The sequence below is a fragment of the Vulpes lagopus genome, chromosome 8 (genome assembly GCF_018345385.1).
Source record: "Vulpes lagopus strain Blue_001 chromosome 8, ASM1834538v1, whole genome shotgun sequence".
Classification (NCBI taxonomy): Eukaryota; Metazoa; Chordata; class Mammalia; order Carnivora; family Canidae; genus Vulpes; species Vulpes lagopus.
Genome location: NC_054831.1, coordinates 24,471,951 through 24,497,725, shown reverse-complemented (window position 1 = coordinate 24,497,725; position 25,775 = coordinate 24,471,951). Strand labels below are relative to the sequence as shown.

General features: G+C 50.7%; 1 protein-coding gene across 1 annotated transcript in view; it reads left to right on the top strand.

The window, feature by feature from the left end:
• Nucleotides 1-25,775, top strand: part of XKR6 (XK related 6) — a 311,617-nt gene that overhangs the window by 264,579 nt on the left and 21,263 nt on the right. Inside the window, exon 2 of the mRNA XM_041765653.1 lies at nucleotides 19,519-19,715. Within this exon, the coding sequence (XP_041621587.1) occupies nucleotides 19,519-19,715 (197 nt within the window). The remainder of the gene's footprint in view (nucleotides 1-19,518; nucleotides 19,716-25,775) is intronic.

The window sequence follows — 25,775 nt, the reverse complement described above, 5'->3', positions numbered from 1 at the left end:
AATAATCACAAAACTGGAGCAATTATACTTTCTGCTTTCCAACCTTATTATAAACTGTTGTAAGTGAGACAGCATGGTGCTATCATGAAGATAAACATGTGGGCCGATGGAACAGAATTGTCCAGAAACAGACTCTTACATTTATGGGCAGTTGATATTTGTCAAGGGTGCTAAGACAATTCAATGGGGGAAAGAATAATATTTTCAGAAAAGGGTGCTGGGATAACTGTCCATCCACATGCAAAAGAATAAAGTTGAGCTCTTACCTTACATCTCACATAAAAATCATCTAACACGGATCATAGATCTAAATATAAGAACTAGAAGTATAAAACTCTTAGAAGAAAACCTAGGAGTAAATCTTCATGACCTTGGGTTAGGCAAAGCATTCTTAGATATAACACCAAAACCACAGCAACAAAAGAAAAAAATAGACAAGTTGGACCTTACCAAAATTAAAAACTTTTGAACTTCCAATAACATCATCAAGAAGGTGAAAAGACAGTCTACTGAATGGGGAAAATATTAACAAATTATATATCTAATAAGAGACTAGTATCTAGAATATATTAAAAGCTCTTACAAATCAACAAAAAGAGATCAGCCAGTTAATAAAAGAACAAAAGTTTTGAATAACCATTGCTCCAAAGAAGATATACAAATGGCTGATAAGCACTTTGACAAGATGGTCAACATCTTAGTCATCAGAGAAATGCAAATTGAAATGACAATAAGATGTCACTTGACACCCATGAGGATGGTTAAAATAAAAAAGGCAAATGATGGCAAGGATTTGGAGAAATTAGAACCTTCATACATTGATGGTGGAAAGCAAAATGATGTAACCACTTTGGAAAATAGTCCTAAGTGCCTCAAAAAGTTACACCAGGGTTACTGTATGGCTTGATGATTCCATTAGTAGGTATATAGTTAAGGACATTGAGACTACACATCCACACATAAACTTGTACGTGAATGTTCACAGCAGCACTGGTCATAGTATCCAAAAAGAAGAAACCACCCAAATGTTCATGAACTGATGAGTAAAGAAGCAAAAGGTAGTGCGTCCATCCAATGGAATATTACTTGGCAACAGAAAGGAAAGGAATATAGACACATGCTACAACACCAAGGAACCTTGAAAGCATTATGCTAAGTGCAAGAAGCCAGAAACAAAAGACCACATATTGCATGATTCCATTTCTATGAAATGCCCAGGATAGGCAACTCATAGAGACAGAAAGCAGAGTGGTGCTTGCCAGGGGCTGTGGTGAGAGGGGGTGTGAGTGCTTGTTGGTGGGTTCAGGGTTTCTCTGGGGGTTGGTGAAAATGTTCTGCCATTAGGGAGCAGTAATGGCCTGGCCTGGAGGTACGTGGGACTTAGGCCTGAGGTGGGGCCTCTGGAAAGGCTGAGGAGGGGTGCAGGGAGGCTACAGGAAGCCATGTTGCAAACTCTGTGCCATGCCTAGGGGAAGGAAGAGACGACTGTATAGCTGGCCCTTCTTCCCAGCCACCCAGCCTGGCTCAGAATCACACCAAAGCTGATCCCATACTCTCCTAGCCCACTAAGGAAGGCCAGGGATGGGTGCTTGACTCTTGATGCACCTGTCATGCCTCCAGACCAGTATCTATTCTAGTCATGGAGACCAGATGATGACTCCTTGCTTTGGTCCCCTCCCCAGGCTTGGGCTCTTCATGTCCATCTCAAGCCTGATAAGGAGGAAACTGCATCCCTCCTGCCCCTCCTCCACAGAGGCCACCGGCCGTGCAGGGGCCCATTTTGTGCTGGCTTAAGCTGGGGCTGGCCATGGAGGGGCCCTGGGCTCTGAAACATAGGAACATCCTATCAGGGTCCTCTGCCCAGGAAATGCTTGACAGCACCACTCTGCTGGCTGCACCCCTTCCCAGAGAGATTGCCTGAGTAGAGAGCACGGGTTGGGCTGCAAGCTCCCCAGGCTAGGCCACATGTCCCCAGACATGCCCTTCACCCCCAGGAGAGGATCAGGTTCTGTTCCCGAATGCCCACTGATGGCATGGAAGGAGATGATGGCAGTTAAGATTGTCTAGACCAGCCTTCTCATTTTACAGGTGAGGACACTGGGCTCCTGAGAGGTCAAAGGACTTGAGTAAGGTTGCAGAGAGACATGGGGACAAAGATCAGAAAGGGACAATGTGATGTGTAATGTACAAGTAGCTACTACCGTCATTTGGGACTAAGACCAAGTTCCACCCTGATGAGCCCCAGATAATCCATGTCCCCCTACTCCTGCCCAGCCTCTACACCCCGGGCAGGTGTCGCTGCTGCTCCTCCTGTAGCCACTCCCCTCTCTGAGCTGCCCACTGGGGGTTCCTTCTGCATGGCTCAGCCCCTCCCCTATTCATGTCTGTGGTCCCTGTCTCTTCCACAAGGGCCTCTCCTGCTGCATGCACGCGCGTGCGCACACACACACACACATACACACACACATGCATCTCCACCTCCATCCCTTTAACTACTTTATTTCTCCTGCAGCACTTATCACCCTGGGGGATGATGTTATTTATTTGATCCTTTGTTTTTGGTCTGCCTGCACCTGCAGCATGAGTTCCGGGGGTGCGGTGAGGGGTAGGGTTGAGGGTGGGATGCCATGTTGGTCCAGTGACTGACCCAACCCAGGATAGCTTCTCCTGGAAAAGCTGATGGATGAATGATCCTGACTGAATAGCCCTTGGAGGTCTTGCAAGCACCTTCGCAGAGGGCCTTTGAAGGGTTCTGGGGCTCGCAGTTGGTTCTGGGTGTGAGTCCCAGCTCCCCCAACCTTGTGCTGTGACCTTGGGCAAGGAACAGATCATCTCAAGTTGCTTCAGTGTAGACAGGCACGGAAATAATACCCGCCTGATGGGACCGGCGTGAGGGTTAAATTAGAAGGCACATGAGAAACTTCTAGCAAACTGCCTGCCTCATAGAAAATGTTCAACAATTACTCACAGGCGATCTTGGGAAAGGGATAGTATGGCCAGTGAGTGAAGGGTCTGTGGTGCTGGCCAACTGTATCATATGCTGTTGCCATCTCAAATTCTGTTCAGAATGTGCTGAGGTATGAATGAATGAATTATTAAGCGTTCTCTGTCTGAGGGAGGAGACTAGGCTGTTTCTGGTCTGGTGGTGTGTTCTTAGATGAAGACTGTTGTACGGATACATTATTCTTCACTTACACCTGCAAGAAATTAAAAGAGAATCCCCAAGAAATTCTTATCCTCGTTTTATGGATGAAGTGATTGATTCTAGGGATGTTGGTGTGCTTCTGGCCATCCCAGGGCTGGTCAGTGGGAATGACAGCAAAGGCCCGCACCCATGATTCCTCTGCCCTGCCAGGGACTGCTGGCATAGGCTGGGTCTCTAAGCTCTGGCCCTGAGAAGGGGCTCGTGCTGCCTCCTGGCCTTAGGAGCCCCGGCAGTGAGGCATCTCCAGCCTGGGAGGTCAGCAAAGCCCAAGGCTGGACACTACTTCCCACGCCTACCCCCACCCCATCATGGTTAGAGCCAGCCCTCACCCCTGGCCATATGGTTAAGGGTTGCCCCACCTCTTATGACCTCTTCTATGTCACTGCTGCCAAGAGAGGGGGAAGACTGGTCAGAGCTGGGTCACGAAGATGGGCCCTTCTCCCTGCAGATTATGGAACAGCTATAGTCTACATGGCTGCCCTCTAAGAACTAGAAATTTGAGAGGAACTGGGAAATTATTCATTTCCTTACTTTACAGATGGGGGTCTGGGGTTGGGCAAAGGGGGCAAGGAGTCCCAGACCCTAAAGCTGGTCAACTGCAGAGGTAGCCCTGGGGACCAGGCTTCCTGACTCTGAGCCAGTGTTCTTCCTGCGTTCCCTGGTGTCCCAGCCAAGAGTGGGGACATTGTCAGGGAGCCAGCAGCCTGAATGTGAGGCTTACATGGCATATCCCTGGCCTGGGTGCAGGGGAACACCCCAGCCTCTGCCACCCTCTCTTATGCCAGACTTTGGGGGGCCTTCTGGGGAGGCTGGGCTGTCCAGGATATTGGTGAGTGGGCCTTAGCCTGGCATGACCTGGCAGTGTGCTCTGGACTCTCTGACTGGCACAGTGCAACCTCTATAAATGCCACTGTCTATTTCTATTTTTAGCTTACTTCCCTGGGTGGCCCCAGGAAATAGCACACATGATGTTGTCTGGATTCCTAGGCTGGAGACAGGTCTGGACATAAAAGAGGACTTGGAGGAGCAGGGGCTGCACTCCTGGGAGACCCTAAGCCTCTCCCATGCAGGAAAGCGGCTTTGGGGTGGGTAAGCAGGGATGCTCTGGGAGGAGATGGCCCAAGTCCCGCAGGGTGACCACTCTCTGATCTGAAGCAATCTGTGAGTAGCAGACCAGACCCTACAAGGGTGCAGGGTCAATGTAGTGCCAGGACCTGAGAGCACCTCTGGTCTTACCTACTCATTTCACTAAGAAGGAAATGCAGGGGGTAGGAATGCTCCCAAGGCCACACAGGACACGGTGGGAAAACCTTGACAACAGGGTCAAGTCCATCAGTGAGTCGTCACATGAGTCATCCTCAGTCCATTCCTTGCTCACCGACGGCAGCGTTCACAGCTGGAGGGTGGTTTCAGAGCCTGAGTACTAAACTGCACACCACTGGGGCAGTGACTGCATCTTCCATGGGGACCCACAGAGCCGTGGGATGGGAAGGCACGATGGAAAGGGGGAATGGCCGGGACGAGCCCTGTACCTAGCACAGCGCCTGGCATGCAGCGGGAACTTGATTATTTCTGTAGAATGCTTGAGTTGGGAGGGGTCTGGGTTGCTGCTTGTGAGGGTCTGAAAGGGAAAACCTAGGGCAAATGAAAGGGTAACATGAGAGAATAAACCACTGAGGTACATGATCCCCAAGAGGGAGTATGGATAAGACAAAGGCCTTCTCGAATGTTTCACATTCATTGGCCATCAGATCTACTGGGGCCATGAGGGGACATGAGTGTTTTAGCTACACCCTGAACCTGAGCCTTCTGACAAAGGCACACGCATGTCCTCCTGCCTCGTGTGCCTTCCTAGGCCATTGCATCTCTTGGGGATGGGGGTCACGTTCACATGTTTATCACACGATCCAAAGCCTCTGGCCAATTGCAGCCAACCTTAATTTGGATCATGGACCCCTCAAAAAGTTGTGAGGCACTAATCATTTCCAGCCATGAATGATCTCTCCCATTTAGGCAGGGCTGATTGCCCCCATTCTACTGGGGCAGCTTGCATACCCCAGGGCTGCCTTGGGTCCTGGCAATACCCTTTGACCAGAATGTGGGCAGAACAGTTCTGTTAGGAGGCTCTTGTCAGGAGTCTACATTCTAATTTGGGGAACAGCAAAGTGGCCTCAGACATGGCCACGGTTCCTCTTCCAAGCAGAAAAGCACAAGGCAGCTCTAGCAACGCAACAGGCTCACTTCCTGGTTGGAAAGAGCATGAGTTGGCCAGAGCGAAGAATCAAACGCAGTCATATAATCATTCAGTACTGAGGACCTGGGCTGGGCCAGAGGGAGGCTGGAGGACAAGAGAAGGAGAGAGGAAGGGCAGGGAGGAGGCCTCCGAGCTGCACCGGACTCTAGGTCCCGGATGTCCCAGTGGAGACTCAGGGCAACCCCAATCCTAGAGGTAGGGAGGCTTTCCTTACACCTGCCCCAGGCACTTAGAATATAAATGTATGAACTTTCTAGAGCTCAAGGATTGTATTAACAGGCTGCCTGTTTGGTTCATTCCTTCATGAGACAAACACTGAATGCCAACCGAGTGCCTGGCGACGTCCCATGCATCTCATGTGCAAAGATAAACCGAAACCTCAAAATTTGGTCTCTGGCCTTCTGGGTGCTTATAATGGAGAACAAGAAGCATTTCCCCAATATGTAGGTTTTCAAAGTGTTTCAATATTTTTAATCAAGTTTCTTGCAAAGTCTCAGAGAAGTAGCCCTGGCAGGGAAATGAGGCAGGGGAGAGTGGGACAGTTTGTCATCCATGCTACGCTCTTCTGAACCCAGGAATGTTGAAGGATACTTAGGCCACCCTTCAGCCAAGACCCAGAAGACTGGTGGATGACACCCAGTGAAACCACCTCCCTTCCCTGAAGCTTTAAGCTACTTTCCTCTGCTGTTTCTCCCAGGCCCTTGCAAAGAAATGCCATTTCATGCCTGCTTTCCCAGACGTGTGCCCTGAGCCCGCCACCATTGCTCAGCTGATGTCAGGGACGCTGGGGAGAAAGGCTAAAAATAGCTCTGATTTGATGCGCTGCTCTCAGGGGTGAGTTGGCAGCTAGCCCCTCTACCTTCCCTCCACACCAAAGGCGTTTCAGCTGGAGTGTGCGTGTGTTGGGGGAGGGGGCGGTAGGGGCTTCCAGGGCCAGCTAGGAAGTGGAAGGTTCTAGGGTCTGTGCTCATTCTCAGAGAGGGCCCGTGGCCCACACTGGGGCTGTGTGGGCACACACGTTCCCCTGTGCCAGGCTCGAGGGCTCGAACCACCTGGACCTGGCATTTTGAGTGGTTTTGAGGTAGTCCACAGGTGGACGTGTGCGTGGGCACATGTGTATACGCTCATGTGGGTGTTCGGTGTGCAGTGCTGCGCCCGTGATAAAGTGCTAGGGCCCAGAGGGTCCCGGGCAGGTGCAGCCGCTGTCCTCCGAGAGCTGGGAGTGTCTGACAGCTCACAGCCCCAGGGGATTTGCTTTTGTCTTTCTAAACTGTCCAGAGAGGGGCAGAAAACCTGTCTCGCTGTAGCGTTATCCTGCCACGGCTGTTGGTGAGTTTTCTCTTGTGTAGGGCCCAAATCTTTCCTGCCCTTTCCTTGAGCTCCTGGCCCCATTCTGGCCATCTGTGCTGGGGACTGTGCATTTCAAGTATTCGAATCTAGGGTTGCAGGCATCTCTTGGCCTGATGAAACCAGTCTTCCGTTCACTGTGGTGGGCCGGGGCCACTGGCTGTACAGATATCTGTCCTGGGGGTTACACTCTAGCTGGGAGGCATCTCTCTACATAAGTGAGTTGGCCGCAGTGGGGATAGCATGCATAGCAATGGTGGTGGAGGAGAGAGGCCTCAGGAGTGGAAAACAGGCAGGTAACAGCCGAACAGAGACTTAAATTAGGCTGTCTGATTTGGACGTACTGTTTAATCACTCTGGGCCTCAGTTTCCTGATCTGTAAAATGGAGCTAATAAGTTATCCAATATGTGAGGTTGTTGAAGAGGGTAAATAAGATGGGGAAAGAGGGGGAATGAGGGAAAGATAACCAGTAGGGGAATATAGTGTACCAGGTTAGAAGCAGCCTGTCTGGACCCCGGCTACCAGGTGTGAATCCCAGTCACTGTGTCCTTTGGCTTTCTCTCCATTTCTTCACTGTAGACAATCTTAGTTTTTGTGTCAAATGACTTAATATGTGTAGAGTGCTTACATGGTGCCTGGCTTCCAGGGAAATGCAATAAATGGGAGCTCTTACTGTACTGGGGACTCAGGATAAGGGGACGGTGGGGAGGAAAATCATTTGACTGTGATGTGGATGGAATAAGGCATGTGGGGGTAGGGCCCTGCTCCTACCTACCTGCAGGCTGTGGACTCTGTGGGGAGGAACAGAGAGCCTGCTGGCTCTCCAGGTGGTGGGGACAGCATAGAGATGGGCACACGCCGTGAGGGTCTCGGGATGGACAGCCATTAGGTGCAGCCAGGGAGCAGGGAGCAGATGTAGGAGGGAGGTGAGGACGATGAGAGACTGAATTCTTGGGTGCAGAGCCAAGGGGGAGCCACCTAGGTGACCAAATCTAGGGCGACTTCAATTTCCTCACCTGTAAGATGGGAATGGTGGTAACAGTAACCTGGCGAAGACCGGCGGCTGTTCCCTGGCCCTGTCTGTGACGATCCAGGTGCTGATCCCCCTGAGATCTGTGAATGATCGGGAAGGACTGGAAGGACATTTGCTCTGTCCTACTGCCTGCTCCACTCAGGACCGCAGGGAACTGCCACAGCACTTCCTACTGGGCGCAGAGTCCAATGCACGCGGGTGGGAGCACAGTTCTATGCCACAGCAGCCTCAAGGCTCCCCAGATGACACCCTGGTGGCCCTGGTGGCCCAGCTCAGCAATCCTCAGCAGGTGACAAGTCCCAGACTAGTGTGGTTTCCACAGGAGCCCTGTGAAGCCTCCTCTTTGGGCCCCTCTCCTTTGGGCCACTCTCTCCCACAGCCACTGCATGGCCACTGGCCTGATCCTTCCAGCCTTGGGATGTGGTCAGAAATGGAAAGGACACATGAGGGGCCGTACCTTCACCCCTAGAAGGATGGGCCAGACAACAAGGCAGACCTTACAGTGGCACAGCGGCTCTCAGCACCTGGACTGCTTTCAAGACAGGTCGGGATTCCCAAATAAACCAGGTGTAGGGGGGGCAACAAGGAATATGTGTGAACAGGGTCGAGGGGGTGCTTTGCCAGTTCAGATGGCAGTGAGCCCTTGCCTGCTTTGGTGGCAGCCAGCCTAGCTCTGTCCTTGAAATTGGGGGCAGGGTGTCATCGGATCTGGAAACCCTGATACCCTCTCACCTCTCATCTGCCTAGTACTGCAGTGCCCCTGTTCTGAGGTGGCTCGCAGCTACGGAACACGGCTCGGGGCTGGGTGTGGGTTTGGCTTTCCCTCTGCCCTCTGTGTCCACCTACCCTCCTCTAGGAGGCTGTGATGACAGTGAATGGCCAGGAGAGGTAGCACTCGGGATTGGGAGGCAGGGGGGAAGCACCAGTGGGAGACCATCCCCTCTATAATCCAGGGTTGGCTGTGACACAGAGCTGTGTTGTGTGCCTACAGGTGTCCATACAGTTGGGGCTTAGGTGTGTGTAGCATGTACTTGTATATGGCACTTGGTACATGTGTGTCTCTGTGCTGTGCAGAACACACTGCATCTATGTGGTGTGGCTGTGTGGGTCTATGAAGGTCATGTGTGCTTACCATGTACACCCCGGGGATGTTGCTGTGCAAAGTGAACACATTGGGAGTACAGTGTGTGTGTGTGTGTGTGTGTGTGTGTGTGTGTGGTGTTGGTGTGGAGTGGTTTCTTGGGGGTGGTGTGTGTCTGAATGCAGTTGCATGTATGTCTGTGTGGGAGAGAGCATGTGTGCCACACTCACCCAGGAGAAGAGTAGACGTGCGTCATAGTGGTTCTAGAGGCATGGTTACTTGTATTTAAACACAACAAAAATATAAAGACTTTTTAAAAAAAATAGCAAAGAACTCTCCAGGTGAATGACTGTATTATTGTTAATTTCAGAAAAAGTGTCTTTTGGGTTTGAGGTCAGCTTTCTGAGTCTTTCTGGAAGGAACTGAACACTTCTTGGCCACGGAGGGGTCAATGTGTAGCCCCAGCCGTGGCTACTCTACAGGCCTGGTTGCTGGTGGCAGAAGCCCTGGACCAGCTGTTGGGGACCTGAGTGCTGCTATGGCACTGGCCCAGACCCACCTCTGGGCTTCAGGGTCCTCCTTGGTGAGCCAGTGCCCTGCTGGTCTCAGACCATCAGCCACTCCCGCGTCCTCACTTTGGGGCTCTCAAGAACCACCAGGTAGCATGGCCACCCAGATGGTGGGCTCTGTGGTCGGGAGGTGGGGATTCAGGCCCAGCCCTGTCACCTCATTCAGTTAGCAGATGTTCTGCTGGCTGCTGCTGTGTGCTAGGTGCTATGCCAGGAGCGGGGGATACAAGGGGTGCAAAGCTGGGCTCAGTGCCTACTCTCCTGGGCTTAGGATCCCACGGGGTGGGGACAAGTCTCAGCTACCACTCACGCACATACACAGCAGCCCCCCGGTCACTGCTATGAAGAAAGGGTCACAGCGCTCCGGGGGCATGTGTGGGGTCGGCAAACCCTGGCTGGGTGGCACCAGCAAGCTCCTCACTCAGCTTCCTCGTCTCCAAAGGGGGCTGATGATGCCTGCCCCATGCAGTTTGGGGGGGGGGTGTGGTTAAAGGAGCTGGTGCAGGCAAAGACGCAGGCCTGGCGCGTGCTGGCTGGTAAGGTCACTATCCTGAGCTGGCGTGTTGCTGTTACACTATCCTCTATTCCTCCGAGTATCGACCCTGCAGACATTCTGCAGTTTGGGACTTCAAGCAATTAACAGGGAAGGGTTGAGGCTGTGTTTGGGGGAGCGACGGTGAGTGGAGGGGTGTTCAGCGGCAGGAGTGAGGTGAGAGAAGGCAGGATGCTGTCCAGCTGGTGGGGCAAGGCTGTAGGCAAGGAGGCAGATGCAGGGGAGGGTAGAAGGAGGACAGGGCCTCAGGGGAGGGGGCTCCTGGTATCATAGAGGCAAAGAGGAAGAGCCCCCTCCTTGGGCTCTTCCCCACTGGGGTCTGCGCCACCCCCCGCCCCAGGATCCACCGAACCTCTACTGTCCCCTCCCTTGGTGTGTGAGGAGCCTGGTCAGGTGGCCCAGCCCTATGGGCCTCCTGGCAGCTTAGCAGCCGGGCTCCGAGCTGTGTCCTCGCATGACCTCAGCCTCGGCATCCCGTTTGTCCTGAGCCAATTGCACGATGGTCCAGGGCCCGGGAGGACAGCCCATTGCAAGGAGGGAAGAGGTTGTCCTTCCAGTTGGTTGGACGGAGAGACTCAGGGAGCCTGGGGCCCCTGCCAGCTGAGGAAGGAGGCGACTTGCTGAGCCGTGATAGGTTATCAGCTTATGGCGAAGGGGAATGTGTGTGACCCCCACGAAGGGTCTCTGTGTGCTAGTCCTGTATGTTCTGGGGGAGTGCTTCTGCTGTCAGCCAAGGCACGCTCCTCGAGGTGGGACGCCAGTGGCTGGCGAGGCCCTAGGAGCCCCACGGGGAGGACAGGAGCTGCGTTGTGTGGGTTTGTTTCAGCTCTGCCATCAGACTGCGTCTGCAGATGCCCCTGAGGCAAGTAGGTGAGATCCACCACCGCTCTCCACCCCTGCCCCCAGAACCTGGCCTCCCCTCCCCTCCAGGGTCGCCTCTGCACCTGTGGGCTGCAGATGAAACACGGCATCTGCCACAACCTCCACCAGGCATATGTCCAGCAGATTTCTAGTGGCTTCCTGAGGTCAAGTCCTTCCCTGACTGGCACGTGGGCTCTGGCACAGTGACACCAGCTGGCCCCGAGCCAGGAGACTTGTGCACAGAGTCCTCAAGGAAGGCAGGACTTGCACTTGGAGTCCCATCCATGTGCCAGCAAGACCTGTTTGTACTTCCTGCTTCAGGATGCCCCCCTCATCTTGGGTTCTTTCTTCCCTTCCTAAGGGAAGCTTTAGGGACCAAAGCCAGACAGGGGCCCGAGGCACCACCACTCCCTGGGTGCAATATAAGCGCTCACAGAATTGGGTTCCTGAAGGAGCCAGGTGCCAGGTGAGTGGTGGGAGCTGGAGCGTGTTCAGACAGCCCTTTCTGGGCTGAGATCTTCATCTGACCATAAGATCCCTGGCCTCACCTCAGAGGCAAGCTCAACTGCTCATTTGTTCCGGGGAGACCTCCGGAGGTGGGGCCGTGAGGCCGGCTCTGCCTTAAATCCTTGTAGCTCCTACATACTTGCTCCCTAACCAGGCTCGGGGCAGTCTCCCAGGGGTGAGTCAGTGCCCTACAGCCATTCCTCCTCCCACCCTGGTGGCGGGGGTGGGAGGTGAGGAGGTGGGGTGGGGGGAGGGGGGAGGGGGTGGTGACCTCAGCCCTCCGCGGAGCCTTGACCTCTGGGGCAGGCACTGGGGGCCAGGCCCAAGGAAGGAGAGGCAGGAAGTCTTGTTGCTTCTCCTTTGCTTGGGCTCTTCTGCCCTCCTTCTTGTGAGTAGGCAATTCTGAGTGTTCTTAACATATTCTGGGGACAAGTTCTTCTCTGTCTTCGTCGGATATGTGATTTGCAAATATTTTCTCCCATTCCACAGCTTGTGTTTTCCTTCTCTTAATGTCATTCACAGAGCAAAAGTTTTTAATTTTGTTGAAATCCAATTCGATTTTTTCCTTTTTTGGATCATTGTTGGCTGTCCTATTTTTAAGAGCTCTTTGCTAATGCAAGGTCACAAAGATTTTCTCTTAAAAGCTTTATAGTTTTGCCTTTGAATCTCTGATATATTTTAAATTATTTGTTGCATGAGAAGGACTAATTGTGCTCACATCATTTGTTGAAAAGACTATATTCTCTCCATTGAATTATCTCTGCACCTTCAATCAAAAATCAGTTTCCCTGGGGCACCCAGATGGCTCAGTGGTTGAGCATCTGCCTTCGGCTCAGGTCATGATCCTGGGGTCCTGGGATGGAGTCCCACATCAGTCTCCCCACAGGGAGCCTGCTTCTCCCTCTGCCTATGTCTCTGCCTCTCTCTGTGTGTCTCTCATGAATAAATAAATAAAATCTTTTAAAAAAATCAGTTTCCCCTATATGTGTAGGTCTGTTTCTGGATTCTTATCTGCTCCATTGATCTGTTTCTCCTTGCCAACACCACAATGTCTTAATTACCGTGGCTTACTAGTAAGTTCTAAAATCACTACCTACCATGATTTCTTTAAATTTATCTTTTTTTTCTCCAAAATTGTTCTGGCTGTTCTAGTTCCTTGCCACTCCATATAAATTTTAGGATCTGCTTGTCTACACCTGCAAAAACTCGTGCTGGGACCTTTACTGAAATCATGTTAAATCTATGCATTAATTTGAAGAGAATTGTCATTATATCATCCCTATATTGAGTCTTTCAACCCATGAACATGGTATGTCTAGCATTTACATTTTCTTTGATTTTTTAAATTATTGTTTTGTTGCTTCAGCATACAATCCTTGCACATTTTATTAGATTTATTTCTAAGCATTTCATTCTTTGGAGTTAATTTAAGTGTTGCATATTTTTAAAATTTCAATTTCCAATTGTTCATTAGTAGTCTATAGAAATATATTTAATTTTATATGCTGACACTGTATCATGAGACTTTGCTAAACTTACTAATTAATTCTGTGAGCTTTTTTGCATATCCCTTGGGATTTTCCATTTAGATAATGATGTCATTTTCAAATAGGGACAACTTGACTTCCTTCTTTGCAATCTATATATACTCTATTTCTTTTTCTTGACTTACTGCACTGACAGGGACTTCCAATATGATGCTGAGTAAGGGTGGTAAGAGTAGACATCACTGCCTGTTTTTGATCTTAAGAGGAAAGAATTCAACTTTCTTTGAGTATGATATTAACTACAGGTTTGGTGGGTATCCTTCATCTGTGAGGTTAAAGAAGTTCTCTTTTATTTCTAGTTTGTCGGAATTTCTTCTTTTTAAATCGTGAATCAATGTTGAGTTCTGTCAAATGCTTTCTTTCTGCATCAATTAATGTAATGTTTGTTTTTCTTTTATTAATATAATTGATTGCATGGATTAATTTTTGCATGTAAAATCAGACTTACATTCATTCCCAAGATCAATCCAACTGGCTATGGTATATCATTCTATATGTTACTGGACTTGATTTGCTAATATTTCATTGAGGCCTTTTGCATCTGTGTTTATGGGGGATGTTGTCCGTGGTTTTATTTTCTTATACAGTGTTTATCTGACTCTGATAACAGAGGAGTGCTGACTTCATAACATGAATGAGAGAGTGTTCTTTCCTCTCTTACTTTTTTGGGGAAAAAGTGTAGAACTGGTGCTATTTTACTTTAAATGTTCGGTAGACTTTATTTTTCTTAAAGAGGATTCTCTAAGTTTCAGGCCCCACAAAACCATTTGGGGCTTTGAGAGCAGATTGTTCTCTATAATCAGAGGTTTCAAAATGCTGTTTCTGAGAGTGTCATTTAGAAGCAGCAGGTGACTATAGGCCCAGACAGCAAATCTGTTCAGCCTCCTGCCTCTTTTAGAAATCACTTATTTCCCATCTGAGCCCAGTTTTAGGTAGAGCTACAGCTAACTCCTGGGAGAAGGGCAGCATAGTGTGGGGTAAGAGCTTCTTTGATTTGCCTGAACTATGACTGGCTTTGTGCCTTTGGGGGAATCGCTCGACCTCTCTGAGCTTCAGATGAGCCAATGGGAAAAAGAAGATAACAAATTATATTCCCTCAAGAGGGGCTGGTATAAAGGTAAGAATGTGCTCAGAGAACTAGGAAGTTCTTCTAGAGGCAGATAAAAGGAGTTTTTTTTTTATTTTAAATATTTTATTTATTTATTCATGAGAGACACACAGAGAGAGGCAGAGACATAGGTAGGGGGAGAAGCAGGCTCCCTGCTGGGAGCCCAATGCAGGACTCGATCCCAGGACCCTGGGATCACAACCTGAGCTGAACGCAGATGCTCAACCACTGAGCCACCCAGGTGTCTCAGATAGAAAGAGCTTTAAACAATTCCATGGTTTATAAAGTAAAAGGAAGAGACAGGACTGGGGAGAGAATAAGCAAAGTGGGCTGAAGGAAAGATAGGAGGGGAGTGCCTTGGAAGGCGGCAACAGCTGCCCTCTGAGCCTTCTGGTCTCCTGGAGACTCTCACAGGTATTTGAGCCCCTGAGACCCTTTGAAGGGGCAGGACTGCACGCATTCATTTGTTCAGCATATCCTGGGGTCCCACTCTGGGCCAGGCATTTCAAAGATATGGAAACTGAGGCTCAGAGAAGTTAGGAGATATCCCCCAAGGTAACACAGCCAGTGGAAGAACTGGACAAGAGCCCAGGGTGGTCCGTTTTCCCACTGTAGGGGAACAAGTTGGACCAAACTCAGAAAAGAGGCAAATGGTCTATCCCTGGTCAGTGCATGGTTAGGAGCTAAGAGCACTGGGCCTGAAGCCAGATTGCTGGGCTTGAAGCCCTGCTCACCCCCTTACCTCGCTGGGTAAACTGAGGATCATTCGTTAAGCAGTGCTGCAGTTTGCCATCTGTAAAATGAGGGTAATATTGTATCTACCTCAGAGGCTTAAATGAGGATTAAATGGATTTATAAGTACGAAATGCTCAGAACAGCGCCTGGCATATGAAAGCCATACGAACATTAGCTATTGTTATTTATAAAGATGCTAGGCCATACTTCAGACTCTCTGAAGCCACCCACTCAAAAAAGGATGAAGTCATAAAAATGCTGGAAGCTTGAGGTCCTCCAGCCTGCCCTCTGGGATGGAGAATAGCCCCGCCTCGGGTGTAACTGGCCCAAGGCCATGCAGTCCTGCAGACTGAAGACCAGGCCCAGCCTTCCTGAGCCTTCGCTCTACGATGACACCTACCTCCCTGCTTTTAGAGCCATGCATTTCACCATCCTCTGTTCTTAGAAACGAGATGGCATGACAGGTGCCATAAGATGTGGAAGCAAACCCAGGAAGAGAGTTGGATGGCTTATCCCCTGAACTAATGTCCAGGGCATGGTGAGCTTTTGGAACCCGCCAGGGAAGGGGAGAAAATGAGGGTTCGGAGGAGCAGCCCACCCTATGGGGACCCCCGCCCTGGGCCTCACCTGCCTCGGACATCTGCACCCCAGTGCTGCTGATGGAAGAGTGCAGGCCTTAGGAGGCTGCCTGCTGGGGATGAGATCACCAAGTGGAGCCGCTTTCCCGCTTCGCTTAGGGTCTGGCGCCACCTTGTGGCCACACTTTGCACAGGGGCTGCAGGCTTAGCAGAGGCAGCGGGCTGGGGGGCCCCAGAGGTCACCTAGACCCAGTCTGGATTTTACAGGTACCCTCAGTTGCCTACTGGGGACCCAAGGACACAAACAGAGAGAGGAAGAGTGCAGGAGCCAGAGGCTGAGGAATTAGGCAGAAGGCACTTGACTGGGAGGGAAGTCCTGGACCGGATTCTGCAGTGCAGCTCCCACGACAGGGTGGGAGGCTGCGTGAGCTGGTGTCTCAGGAGGCATGATTTCCAGATTTGGTTTAAGACTTGATCCTGGTGCACTCTGGGCGGGCAGCATCTGTTTGCTCATCAGCACAGTGGGAGAGGCTCTGGTTTTGCCCACTTTCATCCTCGTTTCTTCCCATATCGTGTGATGCTTTCATAGAAGAAATTCAAGGCTGGTTTCTCTGACAGACAGGACAGTCGAGTCAGCATGTTCTGGGCTCATTGCCTTCCATTTCCATGGCCGTGATGGGCACAGGGGCCTGTGGCTTGGGAAAAATGGGGGTGGAGGATGCAGATCAAGTGTTCCTTTTGCCCTAGCAGGGCAGACTTAAGTGAATCTGAGTGTTGATGCTACCTTGGCCTGGGATCTGGACGAGTAGGCTTGGCTCTGCTGTGTAACCATCTCTCCACCTTGTGCCACCTTGTGAGGCTGGGAGAAGCAGAGTCTATGGTCTGAGTGCACCCCTGAGGTAGGATGAATTTGTGATCTGGTCCCTGTGGGAGTCTCTGGTCCATGGTATCATGTGTTACAGCTGCCACATGTGGGTAGAGCTTAGTTTGGGGTCACGGAGTCCACAGTTACCTGTGAGACCCAAGGCACCAAGGCTCCACTGGGAACATGGCTCTTCTGAGTGCGTGTGGAGCTTCTGGACCTGCAGCCTCAACCTCAGACAGTGCATCTTTGTCCTCCGTGGCTCTGCCTCCTAGGCCACCATCAGATGGGCCAATTTGACACTTTCCTCCACCCTCGATGGTTCTCAACCCCTCCCAGACTACCTCTGACCCTATCTTCTTGCAGCAAGCCTTCCCCTGCCCAAATGTATCTTTGCCATGACTTCTTCCAGTTGGTCCTCTCCCTCAGACCCCAAATTGTGACACTGCTTTCCTCTCCTTACTCTCTTTCCATTCCCTCCCATGTCTCTGTCTCTCTGTGTCTCTTCTCTGTGTGTATGTGTTTCTCCCTGCCTGTCTCTGTGTCTCTCTCTGTGTCTCTCTGTCTCATTTTATGTCTCTTTGTTTCTGCGTCTCTCTGCCTCACTCTCTGTCTCTCTTTCTCTCTCTCTCTCAATGACCCTGTAGCTTTCCAACAGCATCCCTGCCCTTTTCATAGCCTCCACTCCTGGTCCCCTGATTTGAGAACATGACTCGTGGGACACACCACACAGTAAGTGATGGAACCTGGAACAAAACCAGCATTCAATGCTCTGTTTCACTCCAGAGCCTTGGTTTACCCATGAGTTAAACGACAGTGACCAGACGAGGCCTCCAACAGGGGGCTGAACTGATGCACCTGCCTCCACAACACCAGCCCCCATGCAGAGCCGCCCCGCCCTTGGTGCTTGCCCCCATTCTTTCCCCCTTTAGTTTTCAGCAGGACCATTGCTCTGCTCACTGCAGAGAAGGCATATGGAGGGAAATGAGATGTCCATCCCAGCTTCCCTGGGTGGATCTCTTCAGAGATACTGTCATGCAAAGGCTCTTAGAGATCCAGAGAGACAGACTCAGTGTTATTCATCTGGTGTGAAATGGGTGCTCCTTGTTGCCAGTGTGTTTGTTGTAAGTACACCAGTGGTGTAGTAGGCTGCTCTGTGTCCCTGTGCACACTTTAGGAGACCCTTGAGTGCTTGTTCATCGATGGGTCCAGGACATGCTTAGTGCTCTGGAGAGAAGCCCACCATTTTGGAATTGGAGAGGAGCATCTCTTTACAGTTTTAAGCTATTTTATAAGTGCATGCTTTTACATCTTTACTTCTAAAGCATGAGCTTCTGTAACATTGATAAAGGTCTTGGGCACCTCCCCACTCCTCTCATTGCTCTGGGGTGGGAGGATACAGAGCCTTTCTCAAGGACTGGTTTATGATGCTGTTCATGAATTTGCTGCAAACATGGGTGTGGGCTACCTTCACAGTGTTGTACCCCCAGGACCCCTCAGCTTTGGAGGACAGGAGTCTTCCTTCTACATCCCTAGGCACTAGGGAGATGGTGTTGAACAGTGGACAAGCTCCTGTGCTCCTCAAGAGACAGAGAAGACACAAGAAAGAAGTAGGGAGAGTGTGGGAGGTAGGCTTGAAGGGGCATGCAGGATCAGTTCCGTGAGCCATGGGAGGGGTTTGGATCTTATTCAAAGCATTATGGGAAGCTGTGAGAGGGTTGAAAGGAGCAGGGGGGAGGGCATGATTGCATTTATGACTTTCAAAGAGCACCTCGACTGTTCTATGAAGAATGGGTTGTTCTGGGGCAAGAGTGGACCCTGGGAGACCAGCTAGGAGGCTTCTGCTTCGATTCAGGCAAGAAGGTGATGGCAGGGACCAGGCTGGGGTTGGTGTTGGGGACAGAGAAGAGGGACTGCCTAGCAGCTCCAAGTAGGCATCTAACTGTGCCTGAGGACCGCAGGGGCTACATAGTATATCAACCCTACTCTCTCAACCTCTGTGATTTAGGCTTTGTGTTTTAGGGGGCACAGTGATAGGCATTCCCAGGGGACAGTCAAGGTCATACATGTGGTTCTGTACTGTTGGCTGTGGCCCTTGGTGTATGGTTCATGTTCTGGATCCTAACTGGATCCTGAACCTCGCTTTCATCCTGGCCCTGGTGGCCTCTCTGGCCTGGGCTCAGCCCCAGAGACTGCTGGCTGACTTAGATGGTACCTTTAATCCTCCCCTTGACTTCGGCTTAGAGACAGCTTCCGAAAGTTCAGGTATCAGTGAGTCATGGGCGACCCAGAATGTGCGTCCACCACACATGTTATCTCTGTAATCTCCCCACCAACCCCGTGATGCTGTTTCTTTTTCCCCATGTTCAAGAAAGGCAATAAGGACACGGAGTTGTAGTAATTCATCCAAGATCCCACAATTAGCAAATGACAGAGCCAGCATTTGAATCTAGAGCCCGTGCCCTCCACCTATACCCACCTTCTTTGCTCCTTGTCCCCCGCAATGGAGCAGGGTCAGTACATTAGAGTGACTGTGTCCTATGCCACCCTCGTTCAGATGCTCCATTGCAGCTTCTGTGCTTCCCTAGTGTAGAGCTCGGACTTTGGTGTCCAATAACCTGGGGCAAGCTCCTAGTTCACTATCCAGCTATGAACCCGGTGCCAGGATGGCCCAGCGGCTCCCTGTCTGTCCTACATGAGAGTTACCCCTGCCTGTCCATTGGGACCCTGGCACCACATGGCCAGCCAACCAGTGGTACTTAGTAGGAGCTTCACAAATGCTGCTTCCTCCCCCAGAGAGGGCTACCTACCACATGCCCCTACTTATCACAGCCCCTACCACAGGGCTGTGTGGTAGAGATGAAATCCTGCTGGAATGTTCCCCCTGGGATCCTGAATGTGAGAAAGATCACATGTCCTCGGAGCTCACCTGTGATGCTTCACTGGCAGGCCCTGGGAGATCATCTGGTCCCACTTTCATTTTTCATTTATTTAGATGAGTAGCCTGAGGCCAGGATGGGGAGGACTTGCCTAAGACCCCCTTCCTGGCCTTCCTCCCTTGTGCCCCCAACTCCTCTAAGCCCAAAGCCTTAGCACCTTGTCTGTGGGCTGAGGAAAAAAACAAAAACAAAAAACCCTGGTCCAAAATTCTGGAAAACCTCAGAGTGAAGGAGGGGAGATTGTCATAGGCAGGTCTTGGCTCTGGGGAATGGCATGATCCTTCCACATTTCCTGCCCCTACCCACGCTCTCTGTGTTCTGTCTTGTTCTCTCTGCAGGTATATCCGCACCATGTACCTGGGGATTCAGAGCCAGCGGCAGAAGGAACACCAGCGACGTTTCTACTGGGCTATGATGTACGAATATGCAGACGTCAACATGTTGCGCCTCCTTGAGACCTTCCTGGAGAGCGCCCCCCAACTGGTGCTACAGCTCTGCATAATGATCCAGAAGAACAGCGCTGAGACGCTGCCCTGTGAGTGTTCCCCCCATCCACAGGAGGCTGGGGAAATGACCTCGTGGGCTGGGACAGGGCCCTGTCCTCCATCTGGAGACCACTTGGTGACTACCTCCTGCACCCTCAGTACCTGGCACATGCTATGGCCATTGTCCTACCTGATGCCCGAGTCCCCAGAATGCCCAGGCCCCTGTGTGATGCTGACCCAGCCCACACCAAGAGCCTGTGAGCGGTCCAAATGTTCCCCATACACCCGTGTGCAAGCCCACTGCACCTGCTCACAACCACTAGGTTCCTATGAACAGAGCAGAGCCAGGAGCTCAGGTGTCCCTGAGAACAGAAGAACAGAGCACACTGGGTCTCCCAATCTAGGAGGAATGGTCTCTTTCCTTTGGTGCTAGCCTAAGCCGAGGTGTTTATACATCCATGGGACGGGGGAGATGGCCTAGGGATGGCATGTGACAAAAGACTAAATCACGTTAGGCAATGCCAGCAGTTTTAGACATTTTAAAGCTGTGGTGCTCTTGCTTCAAACCCAAGTTTATGTAACAGCCCCATTTAAAAACATGCTCAAATAGTTCTGTTCTAGTTACATCGGGGTGGAGGGTCTAGAGCCAGGTGCACTCATCCACTGGTCCCACCTGCCTCATTCCCCCTATGGCTTCAGATGGTCTCCAAGGAGCCCCAGAAGCCCCCAGAGCCCAGTCAGACAGCACTGAGCTCCATAGCAGTGAGAAGTCTCTAGGTACCACCTAGTTGCCTGAGCAGCCCTTTTAAGGTTAGACTTTGTGGGTCAAGGCAGAGTCTCACACCAGATCACCAATGGTCAGACAGACTGCAAATGCCATGCTTGTGTCTCTGAGCATATTTCAGTGGGACTGGAGCTCCAGCAGTGGGGGGAAAGTCTAGGATGAGGAGGGGCTGAAGATTGCATCATGCAGGGACACTGGAAACGTTTAGTCTGAGGAAGGCTTAGGATGCATGAATCCCAACATTTGAAGGGATGTCAGGGGGGAAGGATGGTCATCCCAAAGAGATGGAGGGAGCTGCAGAGAGAGTGTTATCGATTCAACATGTGGCAGACATTTCAAACAGCAGGAGCCATCCAGTGATGGAAAGAATGTCTCAGCACACAGTGAGTTTCTTGTCACTAGGATTATTTGAGCAGAGATGTTGCTGAGGAGACTCAGCCTAGAGGTTCCTGACTCCAGAGGGCATGAGCTTGTATGATCTGGGGTAGCAAGACAGCAGCTCTCCATGCCCCACCAATCCCTGGCCCTTGGGGACTCCTGGCCTGTGGGTTCTCACCTCTGGACCCCACAGCTTCTCTAGGTACTCCAGCATACCATGTTCATGAACATCTGCAGAGCACTCTCCACGTGGTCTGTCACGGACAGCCAAGCTCTGGCCTTCATGGAACAGCTTTGCCTCCTTATCTTTTCCAGACTGGCTGGCCCTTTGCAATCTCCATTCCACTAGTCACTTAGGCAAAAATATTGTTTAATCTTCAAAGGCCAACCAAAGGTTCAGGCCAGGGAACTTGATCCGGACATTTAGAGCCCAAGGACCTAGTCCCGAACCCAGCTGCACTGCCAACAGAGTTCCCCACCCTATGGGAACTGGGCTCCCAGCAGAATCCTCCTGCCCATCCCCAGTCCAGGACAGCCCCAGCTTGAAGTGCCCTCAAGGAAAAGGGGCCTTAGGGCAGCTTCCCCAGTCCCACAGAGCACTGAATGCAGTCCTGCCAACCCTTCACTCCAGGAGCAAGGAAAGGGGAACTTTGAGGAGCAGTGCCCACTGTCAAGAGGAAGTCTTGCCCAACCTCTGGGCATCAGCTGTTGGAGCCCGGGCTCAGCCCTAGTCTGCAGCACCAGGGATCTATTCTGGAGAAGAGTTAAAGAGACAGCTAGCTCCACTGGGGCATCAGGACACTAAGCAAGAACCCACACTGTGGACGGCAGGGCTGACAGTCCATCTGGTCTGTCCTTTCTCTTGGGTAGAGTCCCATTCACATACCCACACACTGCCACTGACATCAGGAAAATGAGGGAAGGTGGGAACCCTGTCTTCAGGGTGCCCGTGAGCCAGGCCATCTGCTCAGGCAATGAATTGGTGTGACTGCCCACGCTGAGGCCCTGGGAGTCCCTGCTTCTCTGGACGTTAGAGAAAAGTGTGCAGCATTCAGAGAACACACCATTTGTTTCACGACCAAGAGAATCACTCAGGGATGGATTCTGGGGCAATACCAGTGTCACAGGGTCTGACATGCACATCCTTGCTGTGCAAGCCATGAGGGAGTGCCCAGTGATGGGTACAGTGACCATGTTGGCTTGTTGAAGCTTCCACACCTGCTGCCCTCAGATCCCCAGGCTGCAGCTCCCCAGCCCAGGGCAACATGCTCCACGGGGCAGCTTGAGGGGGGTGCTGGGGGAGGCCTCTTTCTCGTCCTTTTTCTGACTCTTTTGCTATCTGAGACCCTCATCTAAACCTCTGTTGCTGTTTCAGTTTCAAGTCTCTCCCCAACCCCAGTGTATCACCAGAGCAGCCAAGTTATCCTTCTTGCACTCTTGGCCACATTCTGACACCCCAAATAGATGAGGCAGGTGGCAGAGTGATAGTGAGGATGAGCTCCCACGAGGACATTCATCCCAGAGCAAGAATCTGGTTGCCACTTATGCCCTGCTGTGATTTTAGACATTGTCCCTCACCTTTACAAGGCCTCCATTTCTGCTTGGTATGATGGGGAAGATGGTGCTAATACCTAATAGGGGAGATGCAAGAATATAATGAATGTGGATCACTTTGTAAGCTGTCAAGCTCTAAGGGCACCCAAGGCTGTGCATTTGTCATTTCCAGAGCCTGGCGGTGAGTGGTGTGGGTGAGATCCTAGGGAGAGACTCCCTGCCACCCCCTTTGGCAGCGCAGCTCATCTGTGTCCCAGTCTTCTTGATGAACCTGTCCTTTCTATGATTGTTTCTCAGATTATAGACATAGAGAAGCAGAATGTGAAATCCCTGGACACTCAAGGGGAAGCAGATGTTGCTCCTCAAGAGCCCTCTTGATGGGAGGCTGGTGGGGCTGAGTCCCAGGAAGGCTGAGACGAGGGACTGCTTGGGTGCCTTCCTCCCAGGGAGAAAAGTTTAAATAGCAAGGGTCATGCTGCTGTGGGGTGTCTGCTGTAGGAGATCTCCCCTGGCTCTTCCTCCCATACACCCCTCTTTTAGAGCCAGTGGCTCATTCAGAGGTCGGGGAAGCATTTTCCCACATTTGTTTGGCAGGTGGAATAGGTGTTTCTCTAAATAGGCTTCCATGGTTAAATGCATTTGGGAACTGCTGGTCAGTGGCCTTTACTGTTGGACTGTGGTTTCTCAAGACAATGAAGTGGTCTACAGCAGTATCTGGATTGAGGGGAAGGAAGGAACCTCGCCCTCACTGGGCACAGACTGCAGGGGGCGTGGATTGCGCTCTTACTTAACTTCTAGAATGTCTCCTTATCCCTGGACCATTTTATTTAGAAATAGATGCCTTCCTTCTCTTTTCCAATAAAAGGCTTATGAAATGTAGACACATTAAAGAAAATCAGTTTAACTATTAGAAACTAGAGGAGGGGAGAGAAAGTCTGCAAACCTGGGAGGGACATGATGTTGTGGAGTCTTGCAGCCATGGGAATGCTTGGCTAGTGGCAGTGTAGAAAGATGGGGGTGACGCCCATCCTACTATTTGACAGCTGTTTGACCTTTAGGGAGTTACTGAGCCATTTGTTTCCTCAGTTTTCTCTGAAGTGGGGTAATATAAGTACCTACTACAGAAAGCTGTTAGGAGCATTTGATGACATGACTGATGTCATGCCAGATGCAACATCTGGTCATTTTGTCATTGTCGGTGGAGCTTTTATTGTAGATCTGCTTTCTGAATTGGACTACAAGTTGTGCTGACGGGATCCATGGCTAGTTGCCCTTGCTTTGGTGAGCTTTGATGACACCTGTCCACTTATACTGTTAATGCTAGTAGATGGTTAGGAAGGTCACTGCCTCTGTCACTTTAATAGGTGAGTTTTCGGTTTATCTTGCCCAATACCAACCTCTCCCAGCCTTTCCCATCCCCACCTTGTGGTCCTCACATATTGTTGGGCTAACAGTGCAGTATTCAGCCTGCAAGACAGATTGTATTCAATTTCCTCATACGACCAGATGCAAGTGAAAAATATGATAATAATAAACAACCATACAAATATTATGCTAGAGTTATTTGAGCATCTCAGCAGGGTCTTCCTTAAATCGGATGTCTTGGAAGTTTGAACAAAAATAAAATAAAGATATAAAGGGAGCCTATTATTCTGACATGTCACCCTGATGGTGACACTGGCAGTGTCTGCTGAAAGCTTTGCCAGTATTGTAGGCAGTGATAGGGCTTGGAAAACAGTCAGCATGGCAGGAAAAGTGAGACACAGTGTCACTTCCAACTTACTGACTTTATGGCATGAGGCAAGTTCATTTCCTAACTGGGCTTTTTGATCTGTAGAGTGTGATTGGTGAATTTTGAAGTTGTTGTGAAGGTCCAGTGAGCTGCACACACGCTTCTATAGCACTTTGCTTGGCATGTGCTGGGCACTTGATACCATCTGCCATTCAACAAAGATGCATTAAGTTGGGCACTATACTATGTGCTGAGGAGCAACAGAGAACATAACAGACGTGGTCCATGCCCTCATGAATCTCCCATTTTTCTGAGCAGATAGAACAAAAACAATGAGGCTGATGACACATGTTAAGTGCTTTGGAGCAAACCTGGTATTGAGACCACAGATAATGTGGTGAGGGGTAGAGAGAGCCTACCTTGGGCAGGAGCATCAGAGAAAGCCTCTCTAGAGAGCTGACATTTAAGCTGAGTATAAATGAAGAAAAAGGAGCCAACTGTGGGACGAGCAGAAATAGTCTTCCAGGCAGAGGGAACATCATGTGCAAAGGTCCTGAGGTAGGAAAATCCTGGCTTGTTCCAGAAAGTGAAAGGACCCCGCATAGCTGAGGTTGGTAGGGAGGGGGAGGGAAGTGATGTCAGGGGAGGATAGAGAGGAAGTCGAGGACCTGATCAGGCAGGGTCCAAGGGGCCCTGCAACGAGCTTGAGTTGACACCAAGTGCCATGGGAAAAGTTACAAAGGAAAGCTCTAGGATCAGACCTGCATTTAAAGAAGATCCCCTGCTATTCAGGAGAAGAGGAAGAGCTAAGCTAAGAGATCCCAGGGATGAAATTATGGGATAAGAGAGCATTTGGGAAATAACACCAACTGCACAAATTTGAGGGACTTTCTGGAGAGCGAACAGTAAGACTTCGTAGAACTGGTATAGGCAGTGACAGAAGGGAGAGCTGGTGGTTTCTAACTGGGTGTGTTGAGATGGGAGAGGCTCTCTGGGGGAATAAGTTTGGGAGAATGGATCAAGAATTAGCAACTCTGTCACTTTTCCTTCCTTCTGGGTTTTTCTGATGCTTCCACATGAACATTGACAGGGGAAATGGGGATGGGCCCCTTGTACCCACACGGCTCCTGAGTCTGCCTTTTTCAGGTAAGCCCACACTGAGGAGTTATCCTTCACATAGGGCTCTGATGACCACTTTCCCCTGGCATCACACCACCACCATTTGTCAGGTACCTGCCATGGGCCAGGTGCTGTGTTGGAAATGGGCTTGTGAAGACATCTGTCCTTCAGGAGTTTATGTCTGGTGCAGCACATTTTAAATTCTGTTAGGCGTATGTACAGAGGAGGGATATATAACTGCATCTGAGAGCATGACAGGAGCTGTAACATTTGGTCTGGATCTTGATGGGTGAATAGGAGCTTGCCTAAAAGAATTTTGGGTGGCTCTTGTGGACAGGGGGACGGTAAGCGCCAAGAGACAGAGGCCTGGGGGAGCAAAGATCAGACAGGGAGTGAGTGGTCATGGGCGCTGAGACCATAAGGTGCATTGTGGCAAGTGTAGGGGGCAGCGGCGGTGATGAGGATGATGCTAACAGTGCTAGTTGAATACTTTTGGGGAGCTCAGCTGCGTGCCAGAGACTAGTTTAAGAGGTTTACATGGAT